At 46.9% G+C, this 27,504-nt stretch overlaps 1 protein-coding gene across 3 annotated transcripts; it reads right to left on the bottom strand.

The window, feature by feature from the left end:
- Positions 1 to 1,573: 1,573 nt before the first annotated feature.
- Positions 1,574 to 27,504, bottom strand: PABPC1L (poly(A) binding protein cytoplasmic 1 like). Of its 3 annotated transcripts, XM_067554362.1 has the most exons (16): positions 27,296 to 27,504; positions 21,849 to 22,060; positions 20,244 to 20,437; positions 19,529 to 19,644; positions 18,396 to 18,535; positions 17,563 to 17,657; positions 17,026 to 17,163; positions 16,329 to 16,424; positions 15,352 to 15,618; positions 13,819 to 13,909; positions 13,267 to 13,392; positions 10,520 to 10,659; positions 8,301 to 8,394; positions 5,643 to 5,773; positions 2,692 to 2,782; positions 1,574 to 2,032 (listed from the first exon to the last, which is right to left on the bottom strand). In XM_067554362.1, the coding sequence occupies exons 2-15, from the start codon at positions 22,039 to 22,041 to the stop codon at positions 2,699 to 2,701; spliced, it is 1,905 nt and encodes a 634-aa protein (XP_067410463.1). In that variant the 5' UTR covers positions 22,042 to 22,060; positions 27,296 to 27,504; the 3' UTR covers positions 1,574 to 2,032; positions 2,692 to 2,698. The 3 variants fall into 3 exon arrangements, 2 of the variants coding, with proteins under 2 accessions (XP_067410463.1, XP_067410464.1); XR_010921007.1 differs by lacking the exons at positions 1,574 to 2,032; positions 2,692 to 2,782; positions 5,643 to 5,773; positions 8,301 to 8,394; positions 13,819 to 13,909 and having other exon boundaries at positions 10,528 to 10,659; XM_067554363.1 differs by lacking the exons at positions 1,574 to 2,032; positions 2,692 to 2,782; positions 5,643 to 5,773; ... (2 more) ...; positions 13,267 to 13,392; positions 13,819 to 13,909 and having other exon boundaries at positions 15,392 to 15,560.

Here is a 27,504-nt window from a genome sequence, read left to right as displayed (position 1 = left end):
AGTGTTTCTGACAGCCAATTTAGTCCCAATGGGGGCATGTTATAAGTAAAAGGTGCATTATTGACTACTAACAGTTCTGCAAGCAATAAATGAGTCTTTGCCCAAGAGAAGTCAAGTATTGAAACAGCAAAACTGACTGCAATTGAGAAGGAAGGGTGGAAAGAAGAACACACTATTAGAATATCTCCCCTTCACTGGAATTGCCATACTCGCTGGACCTAGACTCTGAGCTACTCCGGCACTCAGTCTCCCATCACAGCCAGCAACAGGTGCTTTACAGGAAGATGTAAGAATGCTCCAGTAAGTAGATATGGAGTCATCTGCCCCCCTATATTAGTTCTTACTCTCACCAAGTTACACAATTAGGTTAGCTGTGTTAAAAAGGTATTTTCTTTTATCAGTTCTGAATGTGCAATCTTTTCATTTAATTGAATGTCCCCCTTTTCCCTGAGTTAAGAGGCAGGGAGAACAAAGTCACACTCTGCCATCTATTTTAGGTCCCCATATCTCCTTTCTAAAATTAATGATCCCACACTTTTCAGTCTCATCCTGAGTTTTTCCAGTTTCTCCCCCCATTCATTCTCATAGCCCTTCTCTCATTTTCCTTTATTTCTGCAATATCCATTTCAAGATGAGGTGACAAATACTACACTTAGTATGCCCGATGAAGCTGCATCATTGATCTGTTACATGGAAAATAAATTATGTTTAAAGAACGTTAAGGTTGCAGAGTCAAGCGCTCACATTGTGAAATGCCAGAATTAAAGTTGCCAGTTCAACCTTAACTCAGCACCCCTTGTTTGTATGCAGTATTAGTCTAGAATTACATGATCACATTTTTTCCCCAGAAGCAGTGTTCAGCAGAACATTACATGTCCAAACAGCTATAGTTTGGTGAAGTTACAAGCAACTAAAGGAATGTGTCAGGCAATCTTAATTACAGGCAGCACTATCTGCTCTGCCTATAATAACTGCATTCTAATATTTTCCATCTCATTCCTTATGCATCCGAACATGTTTGGTCTTTGATCATATCTGTACATTAAACAGAGGTTTTCATGTAGCTGTCCACAGTGATAGGCAGGTCCCTTTCCAGACTGCATGCAGTTAAGTTACAACCTAGTAAGATAGTAGTTTCATTTTCCACCCCTCCAGTGCAGATCACTTTGCATTTATCAACACTGAGCTTCATTTGCCCATTCACCTAACTTGGCTAGGTCTCTCTGAAGTTCCTCACAGTCCTCTCTGGTCTTGACTAACAGACAACTGTGTCACCTACAAATTTTGCTACCTCACGGGTCCCGCCACTTTCCAAATCATTAATAAGATACATTGAAATACAACTTTATATAGAACCGTGGGGCAGCCTACTGTTAAACTTGTGCCATGATGAAAATTGACCCTTCAAGCCTTCTCCTTTTCTGTTTCCTAGTCAATGTTCAGGAACATTATAGGCCTCTGACCCACCCATCCCTACATTATTGCTGCAGATCGGCCTTAGATCTAATCATATTTACTGCCATTTGTACAGATGGAACAGTTTCTTCTTGAAAAAAAGACAGTGACGAGCAAATAGTGGGGGTGTAAGTATCAACTGTTTATGATGTCAACTACAGGACGAAATAAAACATGACAGAACCCAAAGAACTTACTAAAAATGACACTCTCGGATGATTCGTCATCTCCTGAAACTCTACAACAATCAATTGTGTCACCCTCCTCGCCATTCACAAGGAGGTTTCCATTCTACCACGTGCCCCCGCTTGTTACATTTTCACTACCTGCTCTCAGTGGTGAGGGTTGCCATAAGAGAGCTCACATGGACATCGTTAGAAATGCAGTTCATTTATGGGAAAAATAATTTTGCAAGGTTTTTGATGCACAAAGAAATAGTAACGCTGGGCTTTGAATGCAAGTCAGTGTCACTGTACGTACACAGAAAAAATAAATAAATGCTTCCAATATGTGGTGATGCATGTCAGGGTTGTAGGTGCTTTTTCTTCAGAGCCAAGTGTTCTTCAGAGTCCCTCCTCTACAACAAATATACACTTTAGACATGTCAGACATAGAAACTCAGTTCAAGTTAGACTAGAGTTCACAGAGCAATACTGAACTTGAAGCAAGTGACCAGTGAGAGCAAGGAACCTGCACGACCAAACTTTCTTAACAAAGAGGTGCGTAGAAGTTCTGCACATTAGTTTTCTGTTACCAAACAGGAAGGCTGGAAGCTTCTGCTGGAGTTGTACTGGGATGGGGTACAACCACTGCTAATGGATTCAGATTACAGGCTTTAAGATTCTAAGAGGATAATGGGTTAAACTATTCCAGCTATCCCATGTAGATGCATCAGGAGTGATTGCATCAGATTCCACGAGGGCTACAAGGAAAGCCAGATTCCTCTATTTTTCACCTGAGTTGCCTCCCCAAATTTATTTGGAAATTAACCATTTAAAGTTAATTTTTCCATGGTACAATCAAAGTTTTGGAAAAGAGCAGGAGGCATTGATTCATATAAAGGAATTAAGCTTGAAGTACGGGTCCAAGACAAATCACAATCTCATTGCTTTCCCAAGTCCAGCTTGACTGATCTTGACAAGACTCCTCTGGTGCTCACATTCCAGGCAGAAAGGGACCCTTCTCCACATTATACCCTGCCTTGAGACCAGCTTCCACACAGCCTTCCACACCTACCTGGGTCTCACAGGAGGAATGTTGCAGCACTGCTCTTCAGCGATGATTCAGTAGTCTGGTGTGCTTGGAGCACTGCAACCGCTTCCTCAATCTCACAAAGCAAAGCACAAGGTGGAAAGAAGTTTAGTTGCACTGACACCTGGAAGCTTCCTACACAGGTAACAGTCAGGATACTCAAGGCTCCCAACTTGACTCTAGTATAGATGTTGCTTCCAAGAGGCGAGTTCGTTACCAGGGTTGCTGTGTTTCATCAACATTGCAATTGGGATGGATTATTTTAAAATCTGATTCCCCACTGCCTCAAAACCCCAGAAATCACACTCACTCAGACACTAGATGAGCCTGCTGTAGTCTGTTCCTAAGTCTATGTGGAGTTCTGCCTTCTGCAGTAACTTCAGGGGAGTCCCCCAGCTACCCTGAGCATGACATGGAGACTCTACAGCAGTTGACGGAAAGAACTGCAGTAGCTATCAGGACATACCTCCCTCATGCCTCTGCTGATCTACTCACCAGACAACCCCCACTCCTCCCACAGCACTATGCAGTTGACTAGGTGCATCATGGCTCACTGTTGTCTTCTGAAGTCCTGGTATTGGCCACTTCTGAAGGGAATGAACCAGCAGTTTGATTCCACCAGATAAACCCCAAGTTCCTTTTAAAAGGAGGGTTCACAGATTTAAAAAAATATTAATTCTGCCTCCAGTAGCAACAGAATTGAGGCAATCAGTTCAGGACAGATATTTTGATGGGACCCAGTGGCCAAACATGCACCAGATATGCAAGAAAAATATGAAAAATTCCACACAGGGACAGTATTTTACCAGCTCAAAATTCAGAATAAAGAGATCAGTGCTTGGACTGAACATGTCAGACAGAATTGGGGTTCTCAACAGCCTCTGATTTAGCAGATTCATTTTCATGCTGTCCAGGCTCCTTTATGGGCATGATAGTACAGGACTGGAGACAGCAAAGTGTGTAGATCTGATGACCTACAGGTTCTTAAAAAATGCTAAAGGAAATAGCTTACAGCAGAATTTGCCTTCAGAGAGGATGTTACCCAATGACTACAAGTAAAGTTGCCAGGATCTTGTATTATTACAAATTGACTCAATGGCTTTTGACACTTCTTAACACAACATACAGTCATAAGATCTCAAGGAACTCAGCTCTGTGTAAACAAAACCCTATAAACCTGCCCTTGTGTCACTTTCACTTTGTGATTTTGGACCTTGGAATCAAAGATTTAAACCAACTCCACCCTGAATCTTCAAACATGTTCCACAAGTGAAAGAACTGTCTCATTTTCACGAGATGGGATCTAGGAGTTACTTCATTTGGTCAGGAAATATGCAGCCCACAGTATACCCATCTCTATCTGATCTGTTCTATCCCTTTTGCTTTTTGTGCTTTGCCAAGTAGCACCTGCCAACTATCCACAAACAAGTTCCAGGTGACCTCCAAATAGCTGAGAAACAAGTGGTTCCTTTAAAGGTTTTTACATATGAATGAAAGTGTCGTACTTCGACTAGCAGACTAAAATGAATATAATGCAAGTTGCTTCTGTCACCTGTGCAGTGAGATAGGGGTTTCAGGTGGAAGCATGTCCACATCATAGAGCCAAAGCACAGTTTGGACTGGACACACCCATGGTTGTCTGAGAGAGATTCCAAACTGGAATAGCAGGGGATGTTTGCAGGACTGAGATACAGTGGCCATGCTGTGTGGGGAACATGAGCTAGTACAGTGCAACACATGCTCTGCGTGGCTGTAGCCAGTGCTGATATTTTCATAAAGCACTGAATTCACCCAAAATGCCCCAAACATTTAAGGGTTGTGCATATTACACAGAGCCAGACCCCCAAGCCCAGGGAGAGTTTGATATGGGTTTAGGGAGGGATTAAAACATGAAAAATATGTTAAATAAAAAGACCAAGCAAACATTTAGACAAATAAGTCCCGGTCTAACTTCTTGCTATCCCTGGGCTATCTTCACTCTTCAAAGCAAGTCACATACTGCTCCAAGTCCTTTAACACTCTCCAGTCCCTCAGGTAATCTTCTGGTCTCAATTCTGCCAGTTTCTGGCTGCAACCAGCCAGTGTTCCAAGTCTGACTTCATGAGTTCTCTCATCTCTCCCTACATGCACACTGACTTTGTTTTCAAGAAGGACTAAAAATCCTGGAGTTTCCTTATAGGGAACAGTCAGCCAAGCTATCAACCATTCTTCATCACTGAGTATTTTGTCTCCAGAAGGTTTATTTATTTTTTAAACCTTCAGTTAATTGATTGCCCATTAGCTCTAGGAACTTAACCCAGCCTGGACACGCCTCATGTTTGTTCCTGAATACAAATGTTTGGAAACCTGTGAGGAATGTCCACGCTGGTCTTTGCAAAGCTTTGAAGTTTGGCAATCAATTAACTGGAGGTACAAAGCACTACTGAAGACATAAATCCTTATTTTTGCCTCTACTTCTGCAATATCTTCACAAAGTTTCTAGAACTCTGCTTTATAAACTTCAAGGGCATTCAGAACGCTGCAATATTTACTGTCTTTTTCCAGAAAAGTAGGACATTCCCTGCCTCAACTCCCACACCCACTGGCTTCCTAGCCATCTTCAAATAGATTTCAAAACTGGTCCCATAGCTGCCCTCTAGCCTGGCCTCGACTGTTCCTACAGTTCTGTGGGAGCAAGGGGAGAAGATGCCATTGCCACTTGTGCTGCTTATTTGTTTGGAGCTGTATCTGCTTCTCATTTCTTTCCCTAAAAAACTGCTGTAAGCTTTTGCCTACAGCTGACACTTACCTCCCTGCTTCCATCCTCCTCTCCCTATAGCCCCTCTGCACATACACATTCATTAGCAGCTTTACTATTTGCAGTATCAGATTCCTTCCCTTTGTGACGTACACATTGCACGGGAAGCATGAATTCTTCAGTGTCAGCTACTTCATACCTTGGAGTGGAGAGATTCTGGTGATTCCAGCATAAGCAGCAGCTCAGAGTTATCGATCTCTAGCAGCATTCCTGTGATCTTCCCAGCCAGTGAGGCGTGCACAGAGTGGATTAGTGGGTAAAGGCGTTCACCTGGTCACAATATCAAGGACAGTATGACACATTATGGAAAAATCCAAAGTGACTTCAAACCATTTTGATTCAATATCCTCTCTCCAGCCACAACCCACCTGCCTTAGCATAGAGTGAGTTCCAGCTCTGATCTTCTCTCATCCAGGTAGAAGGGGGCACAGACCCAGAAGATCACCATGCACACACCAATGCTTTGCTGCAGAGGTGTTTGCAGGCACCCAGATATCATGTTCCAAGAAAGCTTCCAATAGGGTGCATATGCACAATCAAGAACGTTAACATTATTTACATCTTTCTTTTCACTGAACCATGGTGAGAGAATCTGGTGCTAGGATGAGGGTCCAGGAACAACTTACACCAGACAGGTGCTGCGCAAACTTCCCCCGCACAGCTCCGCCAATACTCCTCAGTGTTGAGCTCTCCACACACAGCTTTGCCAATGCGCCACAGTCCTGACCACAGTATGTGCACCCCTGCCGCTACTTCATTCCTGGGCCTCTCTGACTTCATGTTACAAACCCCCTCGCACAGACTGGGCCCGAGATGATTTCAAGACTGACAGTGAGCTGGGTAGATCTAAGAGAACACGGAAATCAAAGCTCGCTGAGGTTTAAGGGCCGATGCCCTGACTCACTGTGCCACTCAGCTTCTCAAGAACAGCATCAGACATGGCTGCCAGCCAGCCACATTGTCTGAATGCCTATGGAGATGGTGTCAACACACAGCTGCTGAGCCCTGTTCTACTTGTATGCTGAATTGAGCTGGTTCTGGTTCCTGTCTCTTGCTGCTTGAATGGGAGAGAAATTGAGTGTAGCAGCATCTCCAACTGCAGCTCTTCAATCCTGCTGCTTTGCATGAGCCCCCACAAACCTGAAAGCCTTGGATTAAAATGTTTCTAGCTATGGGAACAGGAGGATTCTTAGGAAACGCCCACTGAAAAATGTTTGGAGGGCTTTGGCTATTAACAAGAGGCATGGTGACGGCTTCTCTTACAGTCTGTCATTGGGACATGCAGGCCAGAACCAAACTGCTAGAAAGAAACTACATGTTAGCGTCTCTATCCTGCAGGAACTGTGGTCCGATCTGCCACTGGAAGTGGGTTTGGAACAGAGTTACTCAGGTTTAATAGTCACAAACTAACTGTGACGTGCCATCCATGGCTAAGTAATGTTGTGTGAATAGCAACCAATTTCACTGGCTCAAGAAATGGAGAAAGGCAGCTTTACCCAGGTGCAGATACTCAGAGTCGGTTTGTGTGAGGAGCCCTCCATAGCTCCTCCCCCAAAACTGAGTGGAACACTTGCACAGACTTTCTGGGTAGTGTTTCTAATTTGCTGAAAACAGGCCAGAAAAGGTTGCAAATGCCATGTTTTGGTAGGGCTATGAAAATAACCTGAGTCACTAGCATTTCTCCTGTAGAAGTAGGATTTAGTAAATCAAACAGCATGGAAGCAGATGGTAGCTCAGTGAGAGCTTCCAGGACCCAGGGGTTCAGGCCAGCAGGCTTTCAGCAGGCATGGTGTACAGACAGCGTGTGCCAGGGAGCAAGGCTGCTGGCTGAAACTGGATAGCAGCAGCCACCTGTCGCAGCTGGGCTGTACTAAAGTGCAGCAAGAATTGAGAAAGGGAGAACAGCACATTTCAGACCCGCTATGAAGCAGAAGGGCAGTACGGAGAGTGTTAAGTGTGTCAGCTTCTAAGGACACAGATGATAGGGGCTGCTCGGAGTACTAGTCTAGTGATGAAGGAATGGTCTCTGTTCCGTTCTGCCTGTGAAAGGCCCAAGTACCTTAGGCAAGTGCTTTACCCATCGAATTGGCAGTCAGCCAAGTCTCTCTGTAGCTAAGTTCTTTGTATCCTAACAAGCATCCGCATGCAACATCCTTGCACAACTTGTGCTCATGTACCAGCACCAGCTGCTCAGTCTGCAGGAAGTCCCAGATTCCATCTGAAATTGAACACTTTTGCAGAGCCCTATCGCCTGCTGGACACCATCTCTATGTGGTAAACAGCTGATAGACAGGGCCCCAAACCTCACAGACAACAAACTGTTCACACAAAACCCAACAGCAGCAGTGAAGTATGTCTTTGAAATCCAGAGGAGCCTGAAATATCATCCCTACTGTAACCTGGCAGAGCGGGCAGGGTGGAGCTTTCCCTCGTGTTCAGAGCTCACAAGCTGTCCCGTGTCTTGGCCCAGGATGCAGTGACCCATGGCACCACTCCCACAGGTTAGCTGCAATGAGGCAGGGCACAGGGCCACAAGCAAGTGCACCCCACAGCATAGCTCAGAGTAGTCTCCAAGGCAACAGAAACAATCCCACAGGCTGTGAAAATCTCAAGTGCCACATCCGGGGGTGGGAAGAAATCTCCGGCTTGTTGACTAAGTTCTCATGAGCACATGGAAGCCTAACATTCTGCAGACATGCAATGCACACACAGTGCAGCACTGTACCCAACAACAGCTCCAGGAGGTTAATATCCTCCTCCTACCAGGGTGTAAAGGAACAGCTGCACCAGCACATACCTAGCATTTGCTTCTGCTCCTGAGGAGGGGCTGCAGCGAGCATAGATGCAGTCAGTGGCTCCTGCCCATGAATATGAACAGCAGATTCTCCAACCTGAACAAAGCACAAGGGATAGAATCACTCAGAAGGGGCAGGAAGCAGCATCTGGGTTAATTAAGGTGCACAATATTTTAGATGCAAGGATTCAGGGAAGAAGAGCACAGCCTATTGGCAGGGCTTAGTAGTTACAGCCCCTTTTCATCTGGGGATCTCAATCATTAACCTTACCCCCTGGGAGGGAGGCAAATCAGGGCTGGATTAAAGCAATCTGGGGCCTATGCACACCAGGGCACTGAGGCCTGGTCTGTACCCAAAACGTAGGTTGACCTAACTACATCACTCAGGGCTGAGAAAAATTTCACACCCTGCCCCCGTACTTGGGTTGACTGAACCCCTGGGTTCTTCCATCGACCCAGCTACCACCACTCAGAAAGGCGGATTCAGTACAGCGATGGGAAACCCCCTTCCGTCGATGCAGGAGGCATCCACACTCCAACGCTGCTGCGGCACGGCTGCAGTGCCGGAGCTGTAGCTGAGACATGGCCTGTGTCCCTGCCCAGAGAGGCAAGGCGGCGGCCTGGAGCTCTCCCCATCCCCCCATCAGCTCCCTCATTAGGAGCAGCAACAGAAGCCTGTCCTTCCCACAGCTCCTGCTCATGCACCAGTGCCAGCTGCTCAGACAGCGGGAAGTCCCTGACTCTATATGAAATTGAACACTTTGGCAGAGCCCAATCGCCTGCTGGACAGTCTCTCTGAGGCAGGGGTGGCAGCAGGGGGAGGCGTGCTTTCCCAGCAGCAGCCCGGATGTGTGTCCATGGGCAAGGGGATGTGCCTGCAGCCCTCTCCTGCCACATTGCTCTCTGCTGGAGTGGTGCTGGCGGTGCCCCTCAGAGCAGCAGGGCACTCCACTGAAGTGCATTGGGACTATGCACCCCCCCTCCCCCAGCTAGTGTGTCGAGGGCCTGAAGTAATGAGGCTCTGCTGCATCGGTTACACTTGACTCATGTTTTCAAAAATTTCGTCACAATCATGAGGCTAGAAACTTAATTTCAGCTCTCATTTAAAAAAAAAAAAAAAAAAAAAAAAAGGGACATAATCACACAACTCCAGCAGCTGGGTCCCGAAGCGTGGACCTGTCGTGCCTATGCCTTAATCCAGCCCCAAGGCAAGTTACCCTGTTTTGCAGATGAGAAGCCCGAACTACCCACGGTCACACGCGAACCAATGGCAGAGCCAGAAGTGGCCCCCCCCCGAGCCTAGAATCCCAGTCCCTGCCCTCATCACTAGAGCACAGCTCCATTAAATTGCTGGCTTCATTCAGGGCCACCCGCACGCAGGGGCTCCCAGACAGCATTTCTCTACAAGGCACACGAGAAGTGTTTTAGCAATGCTGAAAGCCATTTGAAGAGCCCCATTTTTGACACCAGAGGAACAACTTCCCCATTCCCAGTGAGGAGGAGATACGCAACTTCAGCTTTGCTGCCAGCATTAAGCACCAACCCTGCTAAGTGGCAAGGGTCTGGCGGTTTCTGACTGGGCAGATAAAAGGGAACCAAGTCATAATACAAAGAGAATCTGGATGCTTCAGGAGAGAAACTAAACTCAATCTCCCCTCCCCTCCCGGGGACCCTCTGTGTCTGGGCTGGTCAAATTTGGCCCAGCTGATGGTCTTCAGAGGGTGAGGGCTGCACCAATGTAGCAGACTACAGCACAAGGCACCAGAACCAGCATGCAGTGCTTCATGTTGATAAGAGCAGTCTGGCTGGTAAGGTCAAGATGAAGCACTGTACAATTGGGTGCCTGCTGTCTCCTCACGCCCCTCCTTCCTGAACCATCTGATGGCAGGGCTCAGTGGGCAATGCTTAGGTATCCCCTCCTCTGACAAGACCAAGCCAGCTACCAACACCCTAACGGTGTGATTCCATCCTTCCTCCATCCCCACCAGAAACTCTCTGAAGCTGCTAGAGATTTCATTAAATGCAAATGGAAACACCAAGAAGCCTTTTAGACCTTGATTGCCATCTGTGCCCTACAGGGGCTCAGGAAACATTGGCTCTTTTTGGAGCGGCCCCTATTCATCTTTCTATTCAGCTTCTCCCACCCTGTTGACTCTCTACTAAATCGTTAGGCCCTGCCCCGGCACCAGCACATTGAGGACAAGATCCTATGAATGACTTACCTGCTGTACTGGCATGGGTGCCACATTTCCCATCGGCTGGATGTTCCTCACCGCTGAGGAGTACTTATACTGCGGCATGCCCCGCAGCAAGGATGGTGAGATGGGTGCACGGGTACCAAGCGTCTGGGTCCCTATGTTAGCTGGAAGAGAGGCAGGAACATTTGCAAGGAAGAGAGGGGCCAATAAGCATCTGCACATGCTTTAACTCTACACATGCCGGAAGCGTGAGAGCAGCATGACGAGTGGGGCAGGCAAAATACGCCACTCACCGCTACAAAACAACATGCAGGAGCCATTCAAGTTCAAAAAGGTTACATGCTCTCCTAGGACAGGGTAATCAATGGATGGTGGGGGTGTCCATGAATGGACCTACCTTTTCATCCCCCACCCCCAGATAGATGCCGATCAGCATCAACAGTGGAAGGGCAGTACCAGGGCCTGGTACCAAGGACTTTGCCCCTGGACTCCTTCTACGATTGCATCAGCTAGGATGGCATGGGGTTCACGTTCACTCGCAGCCAGGAGCCATGGCCAGAATGCTGCCATTCATATAGGAGCCGGACGCAGTCCTCCTCCTGCTGCCAGCCTGACTCCGCAAAAGGAAAGTACGGGAAACGGACAAAGAAAACCAAGGAGGAACAACATTGACAGGCCCTTCCAAGCACCCACCCCTCCAGACACACACGTTGGCTATATCTATTTCACACAGTTTATGGGGCCACCAAAACACCCACTTCGCCATTTGGGAGCAGCAGCACAGCTTCCTAGTGCACCCTGCCCAGACTTGGTGGGGAAACACTTTCCTTGCCCTCAATCCCCAGCCATTGGAAGCGCAAAACTCTGCCCAAGAGAATGACTCAACAAAGTGTCTCTGACACCAACTGCTTCACATCTCCTGCTCATTTAAAGAACAGAAAAGACCAATGGCCAAATACAGGAGCAAGTCTAGGTGCCACAAAGACACGAGAGAGAGAATCTAGGCCAGCACAATTTATTCTCTCTTCTGGCACCTCCAGCCAGTAAATTACGTATCTGAGGGCTTGTCTTCACTACCGTGCTAAATCGGCACTGCTGCCATCAATGCAGCGGCATCGATTTGAGTGCGTCTTCACCAGCCTCGCTAAGTTGATGGGAGAGCGCTCTCCAGTTAACGTCTGTAAACCACCTAAACAAAAGGCAGAAGGATTGTCAATGGGAGAGCGTCTCCTGTCAACATAGCGTAGCGTGGACACCACTGCAAGTCGATCTAAGGTATGTTGACTTCACTTATGTTACTTATGTAACGTAACTAGCATAACTTAGATCAACATAGTGCTGTAGTGAAGGCAAGTCCTTAGACAACCTGAGACTCATACCCCTTACCAACGTGCAGCTTCTACCTCACTCCCGTTACACATCTCCTGGAATTTGGCCTACTAAGTCTGACAGAGTGACTGACCCGATGTAACTCTCATGCTAAAAGGCTAGAAGAACAGAGAGTAGCAAGGAAAGCAACTAAGTCCTACACACAAATCACCTCCAAATCTGGCCTTCAGATTCTGCTGTTGAACATGCTCAACTCTCCATCACCACATCATTTACGCTAGTGAAAAATGACTAAAACTGACTGACAAGCTACTGTCTCTCTCATAGGTATCCTTTGACCCAGATACCTAGCATGAAAGGCCAAGCCAGTCAATACCTACTGCTCAATTCTGCAGAACCAAGAGCTGCATGTCAGTAGGTGAGCCCAGAGGGCTGCAGTCATGGACAGGCACTCATTGCTCAGAAGAAACCCCGGGAGCAATAGTCAAATCAAATCTAAAGGCACAAAATAAGCAGTCTCCACTATCAGTCTCCACTATATGCGCTGGCAATTTCTAGCAACCTTTGTTGTTGTTTAACTGGAGCGGTTAAGACCCACTTTCTTTGTCCAGGGAGTCCCTTCAAATCTGCTTTTGCCTGGAGAACACTTTGCCTGAATGTTAAATCTAGGACTCCATGTGGTCATTACTACAGAACAGATAGTGAGCAGCACGCAGTGGGATCAATCAGGAGCAGGGTCCTTTTGTGCTATGCACCGCCCCAAAGACAACATCATCCCCTGAGAGCTACATAACCATGCGCTACTAGTACCGTCTTAGTCCCTTGAGTCCATTGGGGGCACAGTGCATTGCACCATTCCACTGCAAGCTTTTGGGGCAAGTTTTTACCTGACCTCCAACTTAGAGGGGAAGGAGGGCAAAGTTTTCAAAATCCACCCCATAAACAGTCATTGAATTCTGCTGAGACTTTTTTTTTTTTTTAATAATTTTGACAGGTAATATCAAGGTTTACTTTGAAAGCTTTTTTTAATTGTTATTGATTTAAATTTTCACAGGTGTGGGAAATTATGGGGTGGGGGATAGACAATAATTTAATGATAGCAGATGCTGAGATTCAAAAAGTTAAAGTTTTAGAACCATTAAAACACAAACTGTCAACATCACATCAAAATATACGAAGTAAATAGCCGTAAATCAGATTCTAATTCCTAAGCAGCATTCTTCTTATGCTGCCTATCTGCAAATTTTGATCATCAGTGGCAATGTGTTTCAATCAGTTTGTGTGCATGGTGAAATCGACATCTACCGATAAAAATGGAATCCTCCCAAGCCTACCCATAAAATAAATGGGCAAGCCAACCCTTCTTCCGAAAGGCAGAGAGGAACAAGTTGTAGTGAATGCCCTTGATATGCGTTCACTACACCAGCACTACCTTGACTTACCCACTCTCTGGGCATGCGGTGGCACTCGGGGTACCTGGGTAGAGGCCTGTCTCATGGTGCTGATGTTGGACAGCAGGCGTCTGGATGGAACTGTAGCCCTCAGAATGGGGGTACCCGTGTGGTAGGCTGTTGTAACAATTGAACACTTTGTAAGTTTCCCGATGGCAAAGATGAGGACGGAAGGTCTGTGCTGGGAAGTGAGCCCAAACAGGCAGCATTTACCAACTGGTTGAGAGAGTGAAGGGTCTGACACGCAGATGGAAGGGGAGCCCTTTTCTCTTACTCTATGCAACGCAGACAGCTTTGCCTCCTAATGCTCACTGCCTGCAGGTGACCCACAAACCAGCAGTGTCTGGACAGCAGTTTCCCCTAGCTGCATGTTCTGTGCTGCTTTTAGAGAACGTTCAGCCCTAAACTACGCCCGGGGGGGGCGCACGCACCCAAGTTGCCCAGAGCAGACATGAAAGCACACACTCAACTCCCCTCCACCACACGCAGACTGCCCACCACAGGGGCCAGGGGCAGGCATGGCACAGATTTAGACTCACTCACAGGGAGGTCTGGAGGGCTGCGCACTCCACCGAGGGGCAGGACGGACTGGGGCAACTGGGCTAGGACTGTAGAAAGTAGCTCTGGTTTGTGGCTATGAAAGGAGCAGAATAGAGAGTGACTCACTTGGCAACGTGAGCCAGTTATTACACCAACAAGCAGCAGGGAGAGACCGTAATGTGGGAACCGCAGACATGACTGGATCGGAGCATAGCTCAAGAGATCCAGTCATGAAATTGGAGCAATATGATTCAAACGCATCCATCAATTACCAACATGTCTATAGACCCAAGACCCATTAACACCCAGTATGGAGGCTAGAGAAACATTAGTACCCAGATAAGATGGCCAGTCAGGACTAGGAACACCTGTGGGGCTGAAGTCATTAGTAAAGTTTATGACTTCTGGCACAACGATAAAGGGAGAAAGCCCCATCTGGCGGGGGAGAGGGGGGGAATCACAGTATTGGGGTTAAAAGCTGAGAACAGGCCTATGATATTTCAGAGATTTAACACTGAGCACCTCAGGAATCTCTTTATAATGCCAATCACACTAATGCATTCTAGGCATTTATACCACATGCAATGCCATGTCCTGAAGTGTTTTGCAGACCCATTTCCTCTACTTCCCCTTCTGTTTTCTGTGCCTTTTCCAACTATCCATTTATCTCCTCCTCCCATTCACCTCTGCACCTTCTATGCCAGCCCAACACATCAACTCACTCCCTCTCCCTATCAAACAAGCAAACACCTTCTCAATGTTCCTATCCCTGCATCACACTTCTTCTGTGAGGCCTTCCAGCGATAACCCACTCAGTATGCCACTCACAGGAAGGTCACTTGAACCTGTCTCTACGCAATGGCCAAGATTTTTAAAATACGGGTATCTTTTTTGGTACTTAACTACATGGCCTGATTTTCAGGGGAGAGAATCGGACCATTTTTTAAGGGTCTACACATGGACTTAGGAGCCGGCTTTAAGCACCCAGTTTTGAAAATCTTGCCCATTGTGTTTACACTCTGTATCATGTACACCAGTTAGACTGTAAGCTCTTGGGGACAGAAACTCTTCTAGGTCTGCAGTGCTGGGCATGCTGACGGTGCTCAACTAACACCACAAGCACACAGGGCAGACTGGAGGTCAGGTGAAGTGGGGCACAGCAGTGCCATCTCTTCATCAGGTAAGCAACCAGACAGAGAATCAGGACAGATACTAATGGTAACCAATTCTGCATCAGCTTGGTGGATTGTGAGGTGGAAGGGAGAAGGATTTGAGTGCTCAGAACAGAGCAGCACTAGAATGATACCTGTAACTCTGACATCCCTAGAATGACAGTCTTTGGCTTTTCACCTTTAGGGTCCCAAAACAAGCTATTTGGTTCAATTATTCCCAGGGCTGGGCTCTGGAGGTGCTGAAGTGCCAAAGAACCAAATACACTCCCCCCTCAGAGACAGGCGGGTGGAGCCCTAGGCAAGCTCCTCGGACTCTACACTGGTCTGCTGAAGAGCCCCGTCAATGGGATGAATGGGGCCTCACCTGTGGGATGGCAGGCAAGAAGTACCCTGTGGGCGGCTGGAAGGAGCCAAGGAGAGGGCCAGGCAGGGCCCTCATGGTGGCCAGTCTCTGCATATATTGGTTGGTGAGAATCGCTTTTCTTTCCTCCTTTCTTTGAGCGAGGGCGACGTACAAAGGCTTGGTGCTGACAATCCGCCCATTCATTTCTGTCACGGCCTTGGTAGCCTCTTCTGGGGAGGAAAAACATACAAACCCAAACCCTTTGCTGTGTCCACCCTCTGTCATCACCTAAAATTAGATTAGAACACAACAAAGTCCACTGAATGCCAGGCACTCCATCTGCGAATCACATACAGCTGTCATCACAGGTGGGGGCGCGAGTAGGGAGGGAGACAGGCACAGTGGGCGGCAGCCAGCCTCCGGACTCAGAGGTGACAGACGCTGTGGCCTGAGGTTCAAGGAGCTGTGCAGCACTGATTTCTTTCAAGCAAGATTGGAGGCAGAAGTCCTGGATGCTGCCATCATACAGAGTAAATCACACGTATGAATCAAGGGTGATGTTTTTCTAAACGTCTATTTCTAGAGTCACTGGCAACAGGCACCTGTCCCAGCAGACCTCAAAACAAAACAGCCCTAGTAGAAGCCCAGCATGCCATCACGAGACATGGGGATGGTGCAGGGGACAAATCGGAGCTGGGGTCCGGACCCAAGATCCGTGGGCTACCAGGGGCTGTGAACGTTGCAAAGGCAGCAGATAGAGTCTCCCACAGCAGCAGGGAGCAGTGATTTATTTGAATAATCCATAAAGCTATAGGCAGAAAATGCAAGTCAGTCACCACTCAGGTGTCAGGGACTGAGACTTACACAGGTCCAAGGTCTAGGACTCACTATGTTCAGTATCCGTGCCCCATAAAGTACGACCAGACCCAGAGACCAGTGATCATTTAGGATCGAATGCCTTGTGAATGAGAATCCCTGTGGTAGCCCAGTTCTCTTACCTTTGCACTCGTAATGGTACCATATGGAGAGAACTCCTTCCTCAGCCGCTCATCATCAATACCATCATCCAGGTTCTTCACATATAAATTCACCCCCTATGAACAGTTAGAGCAATAACTTGATCTCCCAAAAGTACAGCAAGCTTCCCAAAATTCAGGATGGCTACAGAAGGCCCATGATAAACGTTCCATTAGGAACTTGCTCTACTGTGTCTTACAGATTCCTTTTTCCCAGAAAACCATATTTTTGCATACTACTCTAATACAAATTCACCCTTTTTCTGGGCATGTGGCAGATACAGCGAAGTCACTGACTTGCCATGGGGATTTAGGATCACACTGGCTGCACACACTCCTCATTTGCAGGTGTCACCTATAAGATATACGCCAGAGGAGTGTGTAATGCAGGGAAATCGGCAGGCCGCTTTAAGGGTCCAGTTCCACAAATGCAGATATATGAAATCCCAGCACACCAGGCAAGCAAGGAAGCTCATTTTCCTGGGAGAGACATGGGCTGCAGTTGGGATTTTCAAACAGCTCTCGGCAATGGCCATGCCTTTGTATCTGGAAAGCCTGAAGGCTTCCCTTTGAGACTAGGAGGCTCAACAGGGACATCCCATGCTGTTACCCATCTGATGACCATGCCCAAGAGCAAACAGGCACATAGCATGAAGCACCTCCATTTCTTTCCCATTACCTGGTATCGGCTCACTCTTTCCTGTCTGATCTGATCAAATTTACGTTTCAGTTCACTCTGACGCTCCAACCTCTTCTGAGCTCGGCCAACATACACCATCCGGCCATTGATCTGCTTCCCGTTCATGTCTGCCACAGCCTGCCAGGAGATGATCCCAAGTCTAAGCACAGGGAGAAACCACAGCACCGGCACCCTCCCAGCCACCATTGTGTAGGCTTCACTTTCCCCCATTGCTATTCAAGATCTTTCAAAATAAAAGGTATAAAAGCAGCTTTGCTTCTGCGCTTGGGTTACAGAGCAGATAACAGCTTCCCTTTGAGTAGGATAACTGCCCAGACAGAGTCATTAGCCCCCAAACACATGTTGTTAACAAGAAGCTACAGGAATTGAAAGTTATGGAATCTTTCACACTAACAGATCAGTTCGTTGCATTTCAGCAGCTGGCACCAGTCTGCCCCTGCTCATGAGAATAAAGGCCCGACCAGGCTTCTAAATGTCACAGGTTCAATTAAATACATAAAGCAAGGACCCTCTTGCCTTCTGGGCTTCTTCATGCTTCTCAAAGTTGACAAACCCGAACCCTTTCGAGCAACCGGCATCATCCATCATAACTCTGACACTCAGCGTCTTCCCTGCAAACAGAAGACAGCAGTGCATGAGAATGATCTGGAGCAGAAAGATACTATCCACCAAGGTCTCTGCGCTCACAAGTTCCAGTGCCTCAGTTTCCTCATCTATAAAACAGAGATAAATGTCCCTATCTGCCTTAGTGAGAGGAATCTGGTCACAGAAATGCAGCCTTTGAGAAGCACAGATAAAAGGCACTATAGAAGTGTTAGATTATTTAGTATTTCTCAAGCACCAACTGTGTACTCAGGGCTTTACAACAAACGGACCCTGCTCCAAGAATTTAGGAGACAGTCACGACCCACTGGGAGACCCAGAGGAAAGTACAACTTTTGCTTTTAAATTCAGACTAGTAATTTAAAGGGATTTAAAGGACACTTACCTTTCTGTAACTGGTTCCATGCTCTGGCATAGCTTTGAGAAGTTCTACTCACTCCCTTGCCTCGGGAGGGCAACTGTTTGTTGGTTTTTTTGAAAAGCAAGTAAGCTATCAGTCATCCTCCATCATGACGGACAAGGGCAGGTAATCAATGATTAATTTAATGACAGTTTTGCGAGGCGGCACTAGATCACTGCAGACATTTGGAATGACTGGTGAGGTCCTCAGCTGGAAAAGTGTTACCACTAAAACTATTATATAAATAAGAGAAGAGGCCTAACTCATCACTTGGGCTTTTTCCCTGGTCCCACTGCCTCCAATTCATCATCGACTGTGCAGATTTTGCTGTAGAAACTCTACTCACCAAACCTGGAGAATATTTCCCGCAGTCGGTCATCATCCATATCATCCCCAAAGTTCTTGATATAAACATTGGTAAATTCCATTGCCCGTGCCCCAAATTCTGCCTCACGCTCTCCGCGGGATTTAAAGTGGCCGACAAAGCTGCAAAGAGTAAACGGAGGAACATGAATCCTTACCATGCATCCATTGGGCAGGGGAAAAAGATATGGGAGTCTACAGGTCAGCAGAGTCGCTCCTAATGGTGACTGTCACTTGATCACTAACGACAATGGTGTTTGTTTGCACCTCAGCAACCTGATTAGATTCTATTTGCACATTCCCTCCTCCCCACAGACATTGGCTATTGTTACTTAACATTAATGCTGTAGTAGCACCCAGAGGCCCTAGTCAGTACAATGCCTCCTCACCCTTTGTTGGAGATTGTACAGATGTACAACAACAGATGGTCCCTGCCCCCAGGAGGTCACAATCTAAGAGCCATCCCATACTAGGCATTGCTGAGGAGATCTCATCCTATCCAACAGTTCCTAAATGAATTAGATTATTTGGCTTCTCCCCCTCCTAGATGGTGTACAGTCTGCCCCTCCTACCTGTAGTACCAGCTCCCCCTTCAGTGGATCCTTGCCCTGGCACCCAGCTGGGCAGTAGTGACAATACACAGGCAGAGATCTAAAGAAGAGCTCACTAGATCCCAGAATGCTGAGGTCTTTCACAGGAGGGGATGGGAGGGGACGACAGGACTGGAGAATGCTCCTCTCTCGTCCATGTTGTCTTAAACTGAATTCTTAGGGAGTCAGGAACCAGAACAGGACTATGGACATTTGTGGTGCTGAATCACCAATATGATGTACACCAGCTCCTGCCTGGGCTAGGGATTTGTGCCCTCTGTGCCAGCAGTTCTTAGCCTCTATATTGCAACCCTACCATGATCATCAGCATAACTCTAAAGGCCAATGAAAAATGGGCAGAAACAACACTGGTCCTACAAGGAGCTTGTTTGCTCACTGAGCAATGTGGATTATGCAACAACACGTCCAACAAATCATGATAACCAAGAGTTTAGTTACAGCCACATTCACAGAGGGCTACTGAACGAAGAGATAGCACAAAACAAGAATTCCCCTCACTACTTACACCTTGCGGTCATTGAGCAGCATCCCGTTCATGGTGTCAATGGCCCGATTCGCTGCCTCATGAGTCTCAAAGTGAACGAAGCCATAACCACGGGATCCGTTCTCATCACAAACCACCTGCCAAGAGCGAAAGGCAGAGCCAGACACTCAAGAGCCCTGATCAACAGAAGGCAATCCTCCCACTCTGTGCTCCCCCTGGCCCGGGCAGACCTCCCTAGCACCCACCCGCACCAAGCCCAAGTCCCATCATCAAGGAACATTCAGCCTCACTTGCGTCTGCTTTTCACCAAGCTACAATACCTAGATCCCCATGCTCATGACATGCTGTTATGCGGGGAAGGGATGAGAGTACAGGTCAGAAGCTCAGCTGCCAGGGCTGATAGAAGCTGGAAACACCATTGAGGAAATGTGCTGAGCCCCTGGGGCAGGAAGTGGTCTGCATTGCTCCTAGGCGATCCCTTCTAGCTGAGTCAGAGTGCATCAGCTCTGGAGGGAGTTGCATCCAGCCTCCTTTTCACAGGGGAAATAAGACAGCAGTGCCCCTCCCCAATAACCCATTAAGCACTGGCTTCTATTGACTTAATGAGTGAATGTTTAAAGAAAATGACACAAAATGATGGAAACAGAATTCAGATCTCAACCTATTTGACATCCCTGGTGACAAAGTGCAGGCAAGTCCAGGATAAATCTCGTTCTTGAAGAGAAAACATACGTACCTTGCAAGAAAGGATATTCCCAAAGGCTGAGAATGTATCATACAAGGCTTTGTGATCAATGGAGTCATCCAGATTCTTGATAAAGACATTCCCAACCCCTGATTTCCTGAGGCCAGGGTCTCGCTGGGACCACATGATTCGAATGGGTCGACCTTTGATCACTTCAAAATTCATGGTGTCCAAGGCCCTCTCAGCTGGCAGGAAACACACATGTTTATTATGAACAAGTGAATACACAGTTACAAGGCGAGAAGACCTGCAACATGGCCCTTTTTCCACCTATTGTAACACTGGTTGTCTGCATGATCAGATTGTTACAAGGAACAGGAAATGTTATTTTCTAGACTCATAATTGGGTAAAAAGACCCCATTAAAATCACAACCAGAGGCAGCGTAGGAGCTATATTGCAAGCTGCTTCCAAGCACAGCAGACAAACCAGAGATTAGTCCTCTAGTAGTGGTTGGCAACCAGGGGTAGGCATACCCCCTGGGCTAGGCAGAGGTCTTCCAACAGGTATATCAACTCATCAAGATATTTGCCTAGTTTTACAACAGGCTACATAAAAAACACCAGCAAAGTCAATACTGACTAAAATTTCATACAAACAATTACTTATTTATACTGCTCTATCTGCTATGCACTGAAATGTAAGTGCAATATTTATATTCCAATTGATTTATTTTATAATTATATGGTAAAAATGAGAAAGCAAGCAATTTTTCAGTAATAGTGCACTGTGACACCTTTGCATTTTTATGTCTGATTTTGTAAGCAAGCAGTTTTTAAGTGAGGTGAAACTTGGGGTACACAAGACAAATCAGACTCCTGAAAAGGGTACAGTAGCCTGGAAAGGTTGAGAGTCCCTGCTCCAGGAACATGTGCAACGGAGAAGTCAGGTGAGGGGCTCTGTTCATGTAGCCATTCAAACCCCATCTACAGGAATCTGAGAATCCCTCAGCCTACTAGCACTGAAGAAAACTCCCCATTTGTCATTCACAGAAAAGCGGAAAAACCTGGCTCCCCATGTTGTTTCAGCTTTGAGGAATAGAAGACTTCAGTCTCCAGTGCTACCAACCTGGCACCCTTCACCTGCTCTACCCTCATTCCAAAAAACCAAAAGTGTCTCAGATGTTTTGCCGTTTGCTTCAGTGTCATCTTAGTTAAAATGATAACAAATCCCTGCCTAGCAGTTTTGATGCTAGAAAACAAGAGTCCGGTTCAGTTTGTCACTATCATCATGAATGCATACATGTCTATACCGCTTTCCCCTGCTCTGCTCTTAGAGGAGGACAATCAAGTGAAACATACCATTGATTGCTTTGAGGAAGTTTATTCTTGCATGTTGACTTTTTCACCTGGGTACAAAACCCAACTGTAGGGCCCCTGGTGTCTGCCCCCACCCGCATGCCCATCCTTTATCTAGGCACACACATGTGATTAGGTTGCTCAGATACCACACTGATGGGCACCACATAAAAACCCAGCATAGGGTTAGACAAAATCCATCTGAAAATATAGCAATAGTTCAGCCCTCAGACCCCATCCCAAACCACAGATTCAAAAACCAACAACTTTCCAGAGGTTAAAAGTTTTATCAGGCTTACCATCAGCAGGCTGCTGAAAATTTATGTAGGCGTAACCCAGCGATCGACGCGTGGCAACATCCCGACAAACTCTGATGGACATTATCGGCCCAGCAGGCGAGAACTTTTCATACAACATGGCTTCAGTCACATCTGGGTGGAGATCTCCCACGTATAAAGAAGCTAATGGATATCCAGGGCCACTAGCGTTCATGGTCGATCACAAAGCTTAACTTTAAAGTGAAGCAAGACCTAGTTACTTACTGTGGCACAGAGGATATTTTTTTGCCAAGATAACAGAATATGGACTTTGGTCACATACAGCAACCACCAATTAAAGTCTCATCCCAAACCCCCAGTTGCCTAGGAAGAAGTTGGCAGCAGTGCAGAGAACAGAATCCAGAATCCATACTTTCTTGCTAGTAACACATCAGGACTGAACTACACTCCAGATATACCACAGACCCAGTATTTTTCAGTGAGGCTTTTCATTATCAATGTGAGTGAGAGTAAAGCTTGAATGGTTTATGCATATCACCAGAACCCCATTCCTCATCTCGAGCAAACTATACAGGTAATAGAATACTCAGCAGTTCGTTATTTTCAAGAGACACCAAATGGAATTTCATTCCACAGTAAGTCAGCAACCCTTCTCCAGACAAGGGATTTCTATTATAATCCCTTCGATGGTTTCCCTCCCCTGTTCTTCAGGCAGAAAAGCATATCTAAGAACCATGGAGGGCATTTGCTGCAACAGAACAATAGATTCCTATGAAGGAGTTACCATTCCTAGTATGGCATCACAGATTTCAGTATCATTGTATATTGTACTGTTCCAGGGTAACATCACATCACAAGATTCAATATTGTTGAAGCTCCTACAACAGTGCATTGGGAGCCATTGTGCAAGTTTTGTCATAGATCTGGAAGGATATAGGACTGACACGCTGTAGAAATTGGAGGCTGGGCAAATGACCTCCTACGGGAAGGCTAAGTGGTTAGAGGGGAGTTTGGGGGAGTAGGGCAAAGTGGAAGGACTTAGAGGACAAGATGCTGAGGCTCTATTCTTAATTCTGCCAGAGCCTGTGCAACCTTGGCCAAGTCACACTCTGTGCTTCCCCTAGTGTAAAACGGAGATGACACTAATACTGTACTTCCCTACCCAAGAGGGATCCTTAAGGGAAGATACTGGGGAAATTCACAGTAGTACCACCGACATCGCAGCACCCGGTGACAACTCAGCCCTTCACACTTCAGAGGGCTGAGGTCCAATCAAACTATTCCACATACCACTCAAGCACTACCAAAAAGGAAACAAGGGCTTTCAGGCAGAACATCAAAGAAAAATAATAGACTGAAATAAATGGCTGAGGCGGCACCATTCAGTATAACCAATAAACAGGGTACAACCGCCATTTGTTCTGGCACCATGGAGCTATGCAGTGCAGACAGGATGTCAGGAGAGGTTATCAATTGCAAGAATCACTTCACCTCCAACCCACCACATAACCTACTCTTATCATGAATGCTAGAATCTGATGTCTGGGGGTATGCCTTCAAATGCACAGTTAATCTGGACTCTTACGCAGGTTTTAACCTTCACTCCTTACTATCCACACAGAAAAGCCTCTGACATGGGTTTTCGGTGTCTTTAACCCAGGCTAACGGACCTGACTGGGCATGTAAGTCAGAGCCTAGCTCTGCTTTAACTCTGGCTGGAACATATCCACTTTGCAGTGAGAATGCAGGCCCTCCCCCCCAAAATAATCACTGGAGTGCTGATAGTCCTCCAAACCCCTTCCCACAGCTCTCTCTGAAGAACAGACAAGTTCTCCTGAAATTGACAACTGACTGGGAAAGAATCGTAGAGCATCCCAGCACAAAGAACCATTGAGATACCCCCAGACTCACATAGACAAGTGCAGAAACAGTGATGATGCAGTAATGTGTATAGGGCTTTGGAGCGTGGATACTCATTCCTGGGTTAGGCTAACCCAGGTGCTGCTCATCCAAGTTGAACTATACAGTTAAGACATACCTTTAGAGGTAAACCTAGTGCTCGTGGCAGAGTTTTCTTGGCAGCACTTTCAGACTCCTGGCATTCACTCCCTGCAGAAATACTAACCTAGCCACTTCCAGAGCTGCAAGGCCTTTGCCCAAGCCTTCCCAACTGATTAAATCCTGGCTGGCTGGTAAAGATGCAAGCAGTAGGAAAGAGTCACGTTTGGTCTCTCACTGCAATTTTGAAGGTCTCAACTTAAATATTACAAGGCTCCTTAGATAACAGTGACAGATGCCAAATCAATGTTTGAAATAAATACATACATGGTACAGTACATGATTATTGTATGCTAAATAGATATTTTTTTAAAAGTATCAGCTCTGAGTCACAGCCAAATGCTGATCTCTGGAGTGGTTTGCATCAGCTCCCAGAATCAGAACCAGGATGTGACATACTTCAGAAGTTAGAATCCCTTGGTAACTAAAAAGCACCTCCCATGGCCCTCATGCAAACATGGTCACCTCCACAAGTGTAGACTCAGGAAGGAAGTGTTACAAACACTCTACAGCTGGTGGGAAGGCTATTGTTTTGTAAGGCCTTTAACCATGAGGGGAGAGAAAATTTAAAACGGGGTTGCAGAAAGCACAGTAGAGAAGCCCAAGAAGTGGAGGAAGTGAATTGTCATTCATGAACTTCATTACAATTCTATCTTTAAATTCTGCTGACAGCCATACTTGGGCCAATGGCAGAAGCTTCTTCATCTGGGTGGATGAAGCTAGAAACATGGCATAAGCAAGACTACTAAAACAAATAAATCAATACACTGGGAAGGGAAGAGGGAAAGAAGCTAACTAGGCAATGAGAGAGCAAGCTGCCTTTTCAAATCCATCTCATTTTGCCTGAGGATGCCCTGAATAAACAGGACAACACCAGTTTTGAGCCATGAAAAGTCACAGTCAAATGTCATCTTGCCTTATGTGTGAGCCAGAAGTAAAAGTGCAGCCCACCAACAACTAAGCTAAAATGGTAGAGATGGGGTTCCCGCTCCAGCAAACAACAGAGCCTGCATCAAGACCACCCTGAAATGACAGGCAATCAGGAAAGAAACTTCACCTGGGAACAAAATAAAACTCAGACCATGAAATCAGTCAGATCACAACAGAAAGAACCCGAGTCCCCAGGTGTTCAGAAGTGGTCTTTAGTCCACAATAAAGGATAGGATATGTAAGAATTTGCTAGTCTCAATTTTGGAATCCTAGTCTCCAGACATGGTCCCAGCCCTCACTGCCCCGGGAAGCTGAAGTTTGCTCCTTGCCTACTCATTGATCATTGCAAGCCTCTGCTTGTCCTTTCCCCCATCAGCCAGTAAGAGACAAAGCATGGAAATATGGTTGTCTCCCCTCTGGCAGAGAGGCAAAAAGAATTTCCCCAGCACTTCTTTGGTTCTTTTGATCTGTGACTCTCAAAGCACTTTATAAACACTAGTTAAGTCTCACAACTTAATTCCCATGGTAGGGAAGTATTATCACTTGAGGAAAACCTCAGAGGAGTGACATGCCCATGACCACAGAGCAAGTCAGTGGCAGAGTTGGGAATAGGCCCCTTAAGTCCTGATTCCCAGTGCTAATGTTCCAACCATTGAACACTTCCTCTCCAAGTGAAGGAATGCCTAGCATAAATCATGCTAAGTGGGACAGAAACAGTGAATCAGCTAGGGAAGAGCTCAAAGCCACATTAGCTTTTCTACTCAGCCTTTCCAGTAGAGAACTGAACAGTGCACAGCTAAGGATCAGTGTATAGAGGGAAGAACCTAACCAAGGTTTTTGCAAAGCTAGGATTTACTTTTGTAAAATGGTCTGCATTGCACTTTCATTTCATGTCTGCCTGGCAAAGAAGATTTGTAGGACTGGGACTCCCAAAGCCAGTTTGCATAAGTTCTCAACATCAAGGGCCACATCTGAGCCATATGTGTTCTCTCCCTCTCTTGCAGAAGATCAGCCACCTAGCTTTGTGGTTTCATAGCTTAGATAGCTAAGTTTATATGTACTTAGAAAACCTCCATTTTGGAGACAGGATATCTACCATCTCTGTGTACACTCAAATCTTCATTTACTTCAATTTTTGTATTGTTTCCTGTAGCATGACTTCTTCCCAAGGGATTTTCTCCTTTCTGAAGGATCTGCATGCAAACAGATCTAAATGGAAACATCATCACGTTTGATTGTTGATGTGTTGGAGAATGCAATATTTTGGGTTTTCAATATTATAAAGTGAGTTTAAATTTCATGGCTCAAGGAGTTAGGACACTGGGCTCAACATCATTTTCCATGATACTAATTCCTTGTAAAAGACTCTTTCCTCAGTACACCAGCTTATCCCAGGGTCCATAAGCATTGCAGGGTCTGCATACTTTCAGGTTCAAATTCCACACCATGTGCCTTCAGTGGGCTTGCACAAGATATGAATCAACATTGAATCTGGCCTATAGTGCTTAAAGTGAAGACTGTCCAAGTCATAAAGGGCAGTTACATTTCAGTCACAATTGTGCCTAACTTCCATTTGTGCCTTTGAAAACTTTCCCCTAAAATCCTGTGTTAATTTCAAGATTTTTTTAAAATTTAATATTTGTGGCCCAACAGTACTTCTGTTCCTGATCACTCAGCAGAGTCAGAAGCAGTTAGTGAGAAAAATCTCAGATCACAGAGAAACACCAGGGGCTTTAAATAACTTTGTTCCCCACCTGCAGAATTCACTTCCCATTTCTGTGCTGCTCATGCCCTTACCGTCTAGCTCAGCATTTAAACCACAGACATCTCAGTTTGCTGTTGCTTTCCAAAGCTGGGAAGATTCTGATGCACTTAAATGCGTTCCCCATAAAGTGACTTTTCTGGATAAGGCAGGGTGGGAAGGCATTTCTGGGTTGGGTAAAAAGCCCATTTTAGGAAAAGTGGGAGGGGTGACCCTGAGGGATACTCCACCCCCTCTCCTCTGCTGAAAATGCACCACCACTCCATCAGGCTGACTGGTTCCAGCATCCAAAACCCTACTGGAACCATGCCCGGAATACCTCCACCTGCCCAGAAAGCTCGCTTCTCCCCTAGCATCAGAGCCAGCATTTAACAACTTCCCCCTACCCCGAGCACCCAGCAATGGTGGGAGGGGGGAAAAGAGGACGGACAGACGGACACATTCGGTAGCTCTTGAACGATGGACTCACGGGGGGCCAGGGGGCTGGAAGCGCTCATCAGACCCTGGCTCCCCGGGCCCCCGAGGAGACAGACCTGTGGGGCAGCCTGGCACCCGCCCAGCCAGGAGCCCTGGCGCGCGAGCTCCCCCGGCCCGCAGCCCCACGCGCCCAGCGCTTTGCCCACGCGGCCCGCCCGAGCGGGGAGGCAGGGCTGGGCGGACGCTGCGGGGGGGCTGCGAGCCGGCGCGGCGGGGCTCGTCCCCCGCGGGCGACACTCACACGTGGCCGTAACGCTCTCGGCCGGACCCAGCAGCTCCGGGGCAATGGACGGCGGCGGGCGGCTACTACCGGCGGCGGGCGAAGCTCTCGGCAGGGTGAGGGCTCCCTAGAGAGACCCCGCCCCTTCCCCTTACCGGGCGGGGCCGGCGGCCACTCCTGCACCTGGCCCAGCCCTCGCGCACACAGCAGCCGGCTGTAAAGGGTGCGGG

This window comes from Emydura macquarii, unplaced genomic scaffold (genome assembly GCF_026122565.2).
Source record: "Emydura macquarii macquarii isolate MOO-44397 ecotype Brisbane River unplaced genomic scaffold, CSIRO-AGI_Emac_v2 contig_1483, whole genome shotgun sequence".
Classification (NCBI taxonomy): Eukaryota; Metazoa; Chordata; order Testudines; family Chelidae; genus Emydura; species Emydura macquarii.
Note: the sequence above shows the minus strand (reverse complement) of the source record. Positions and strands in the feature narration are given on the sequence as shown.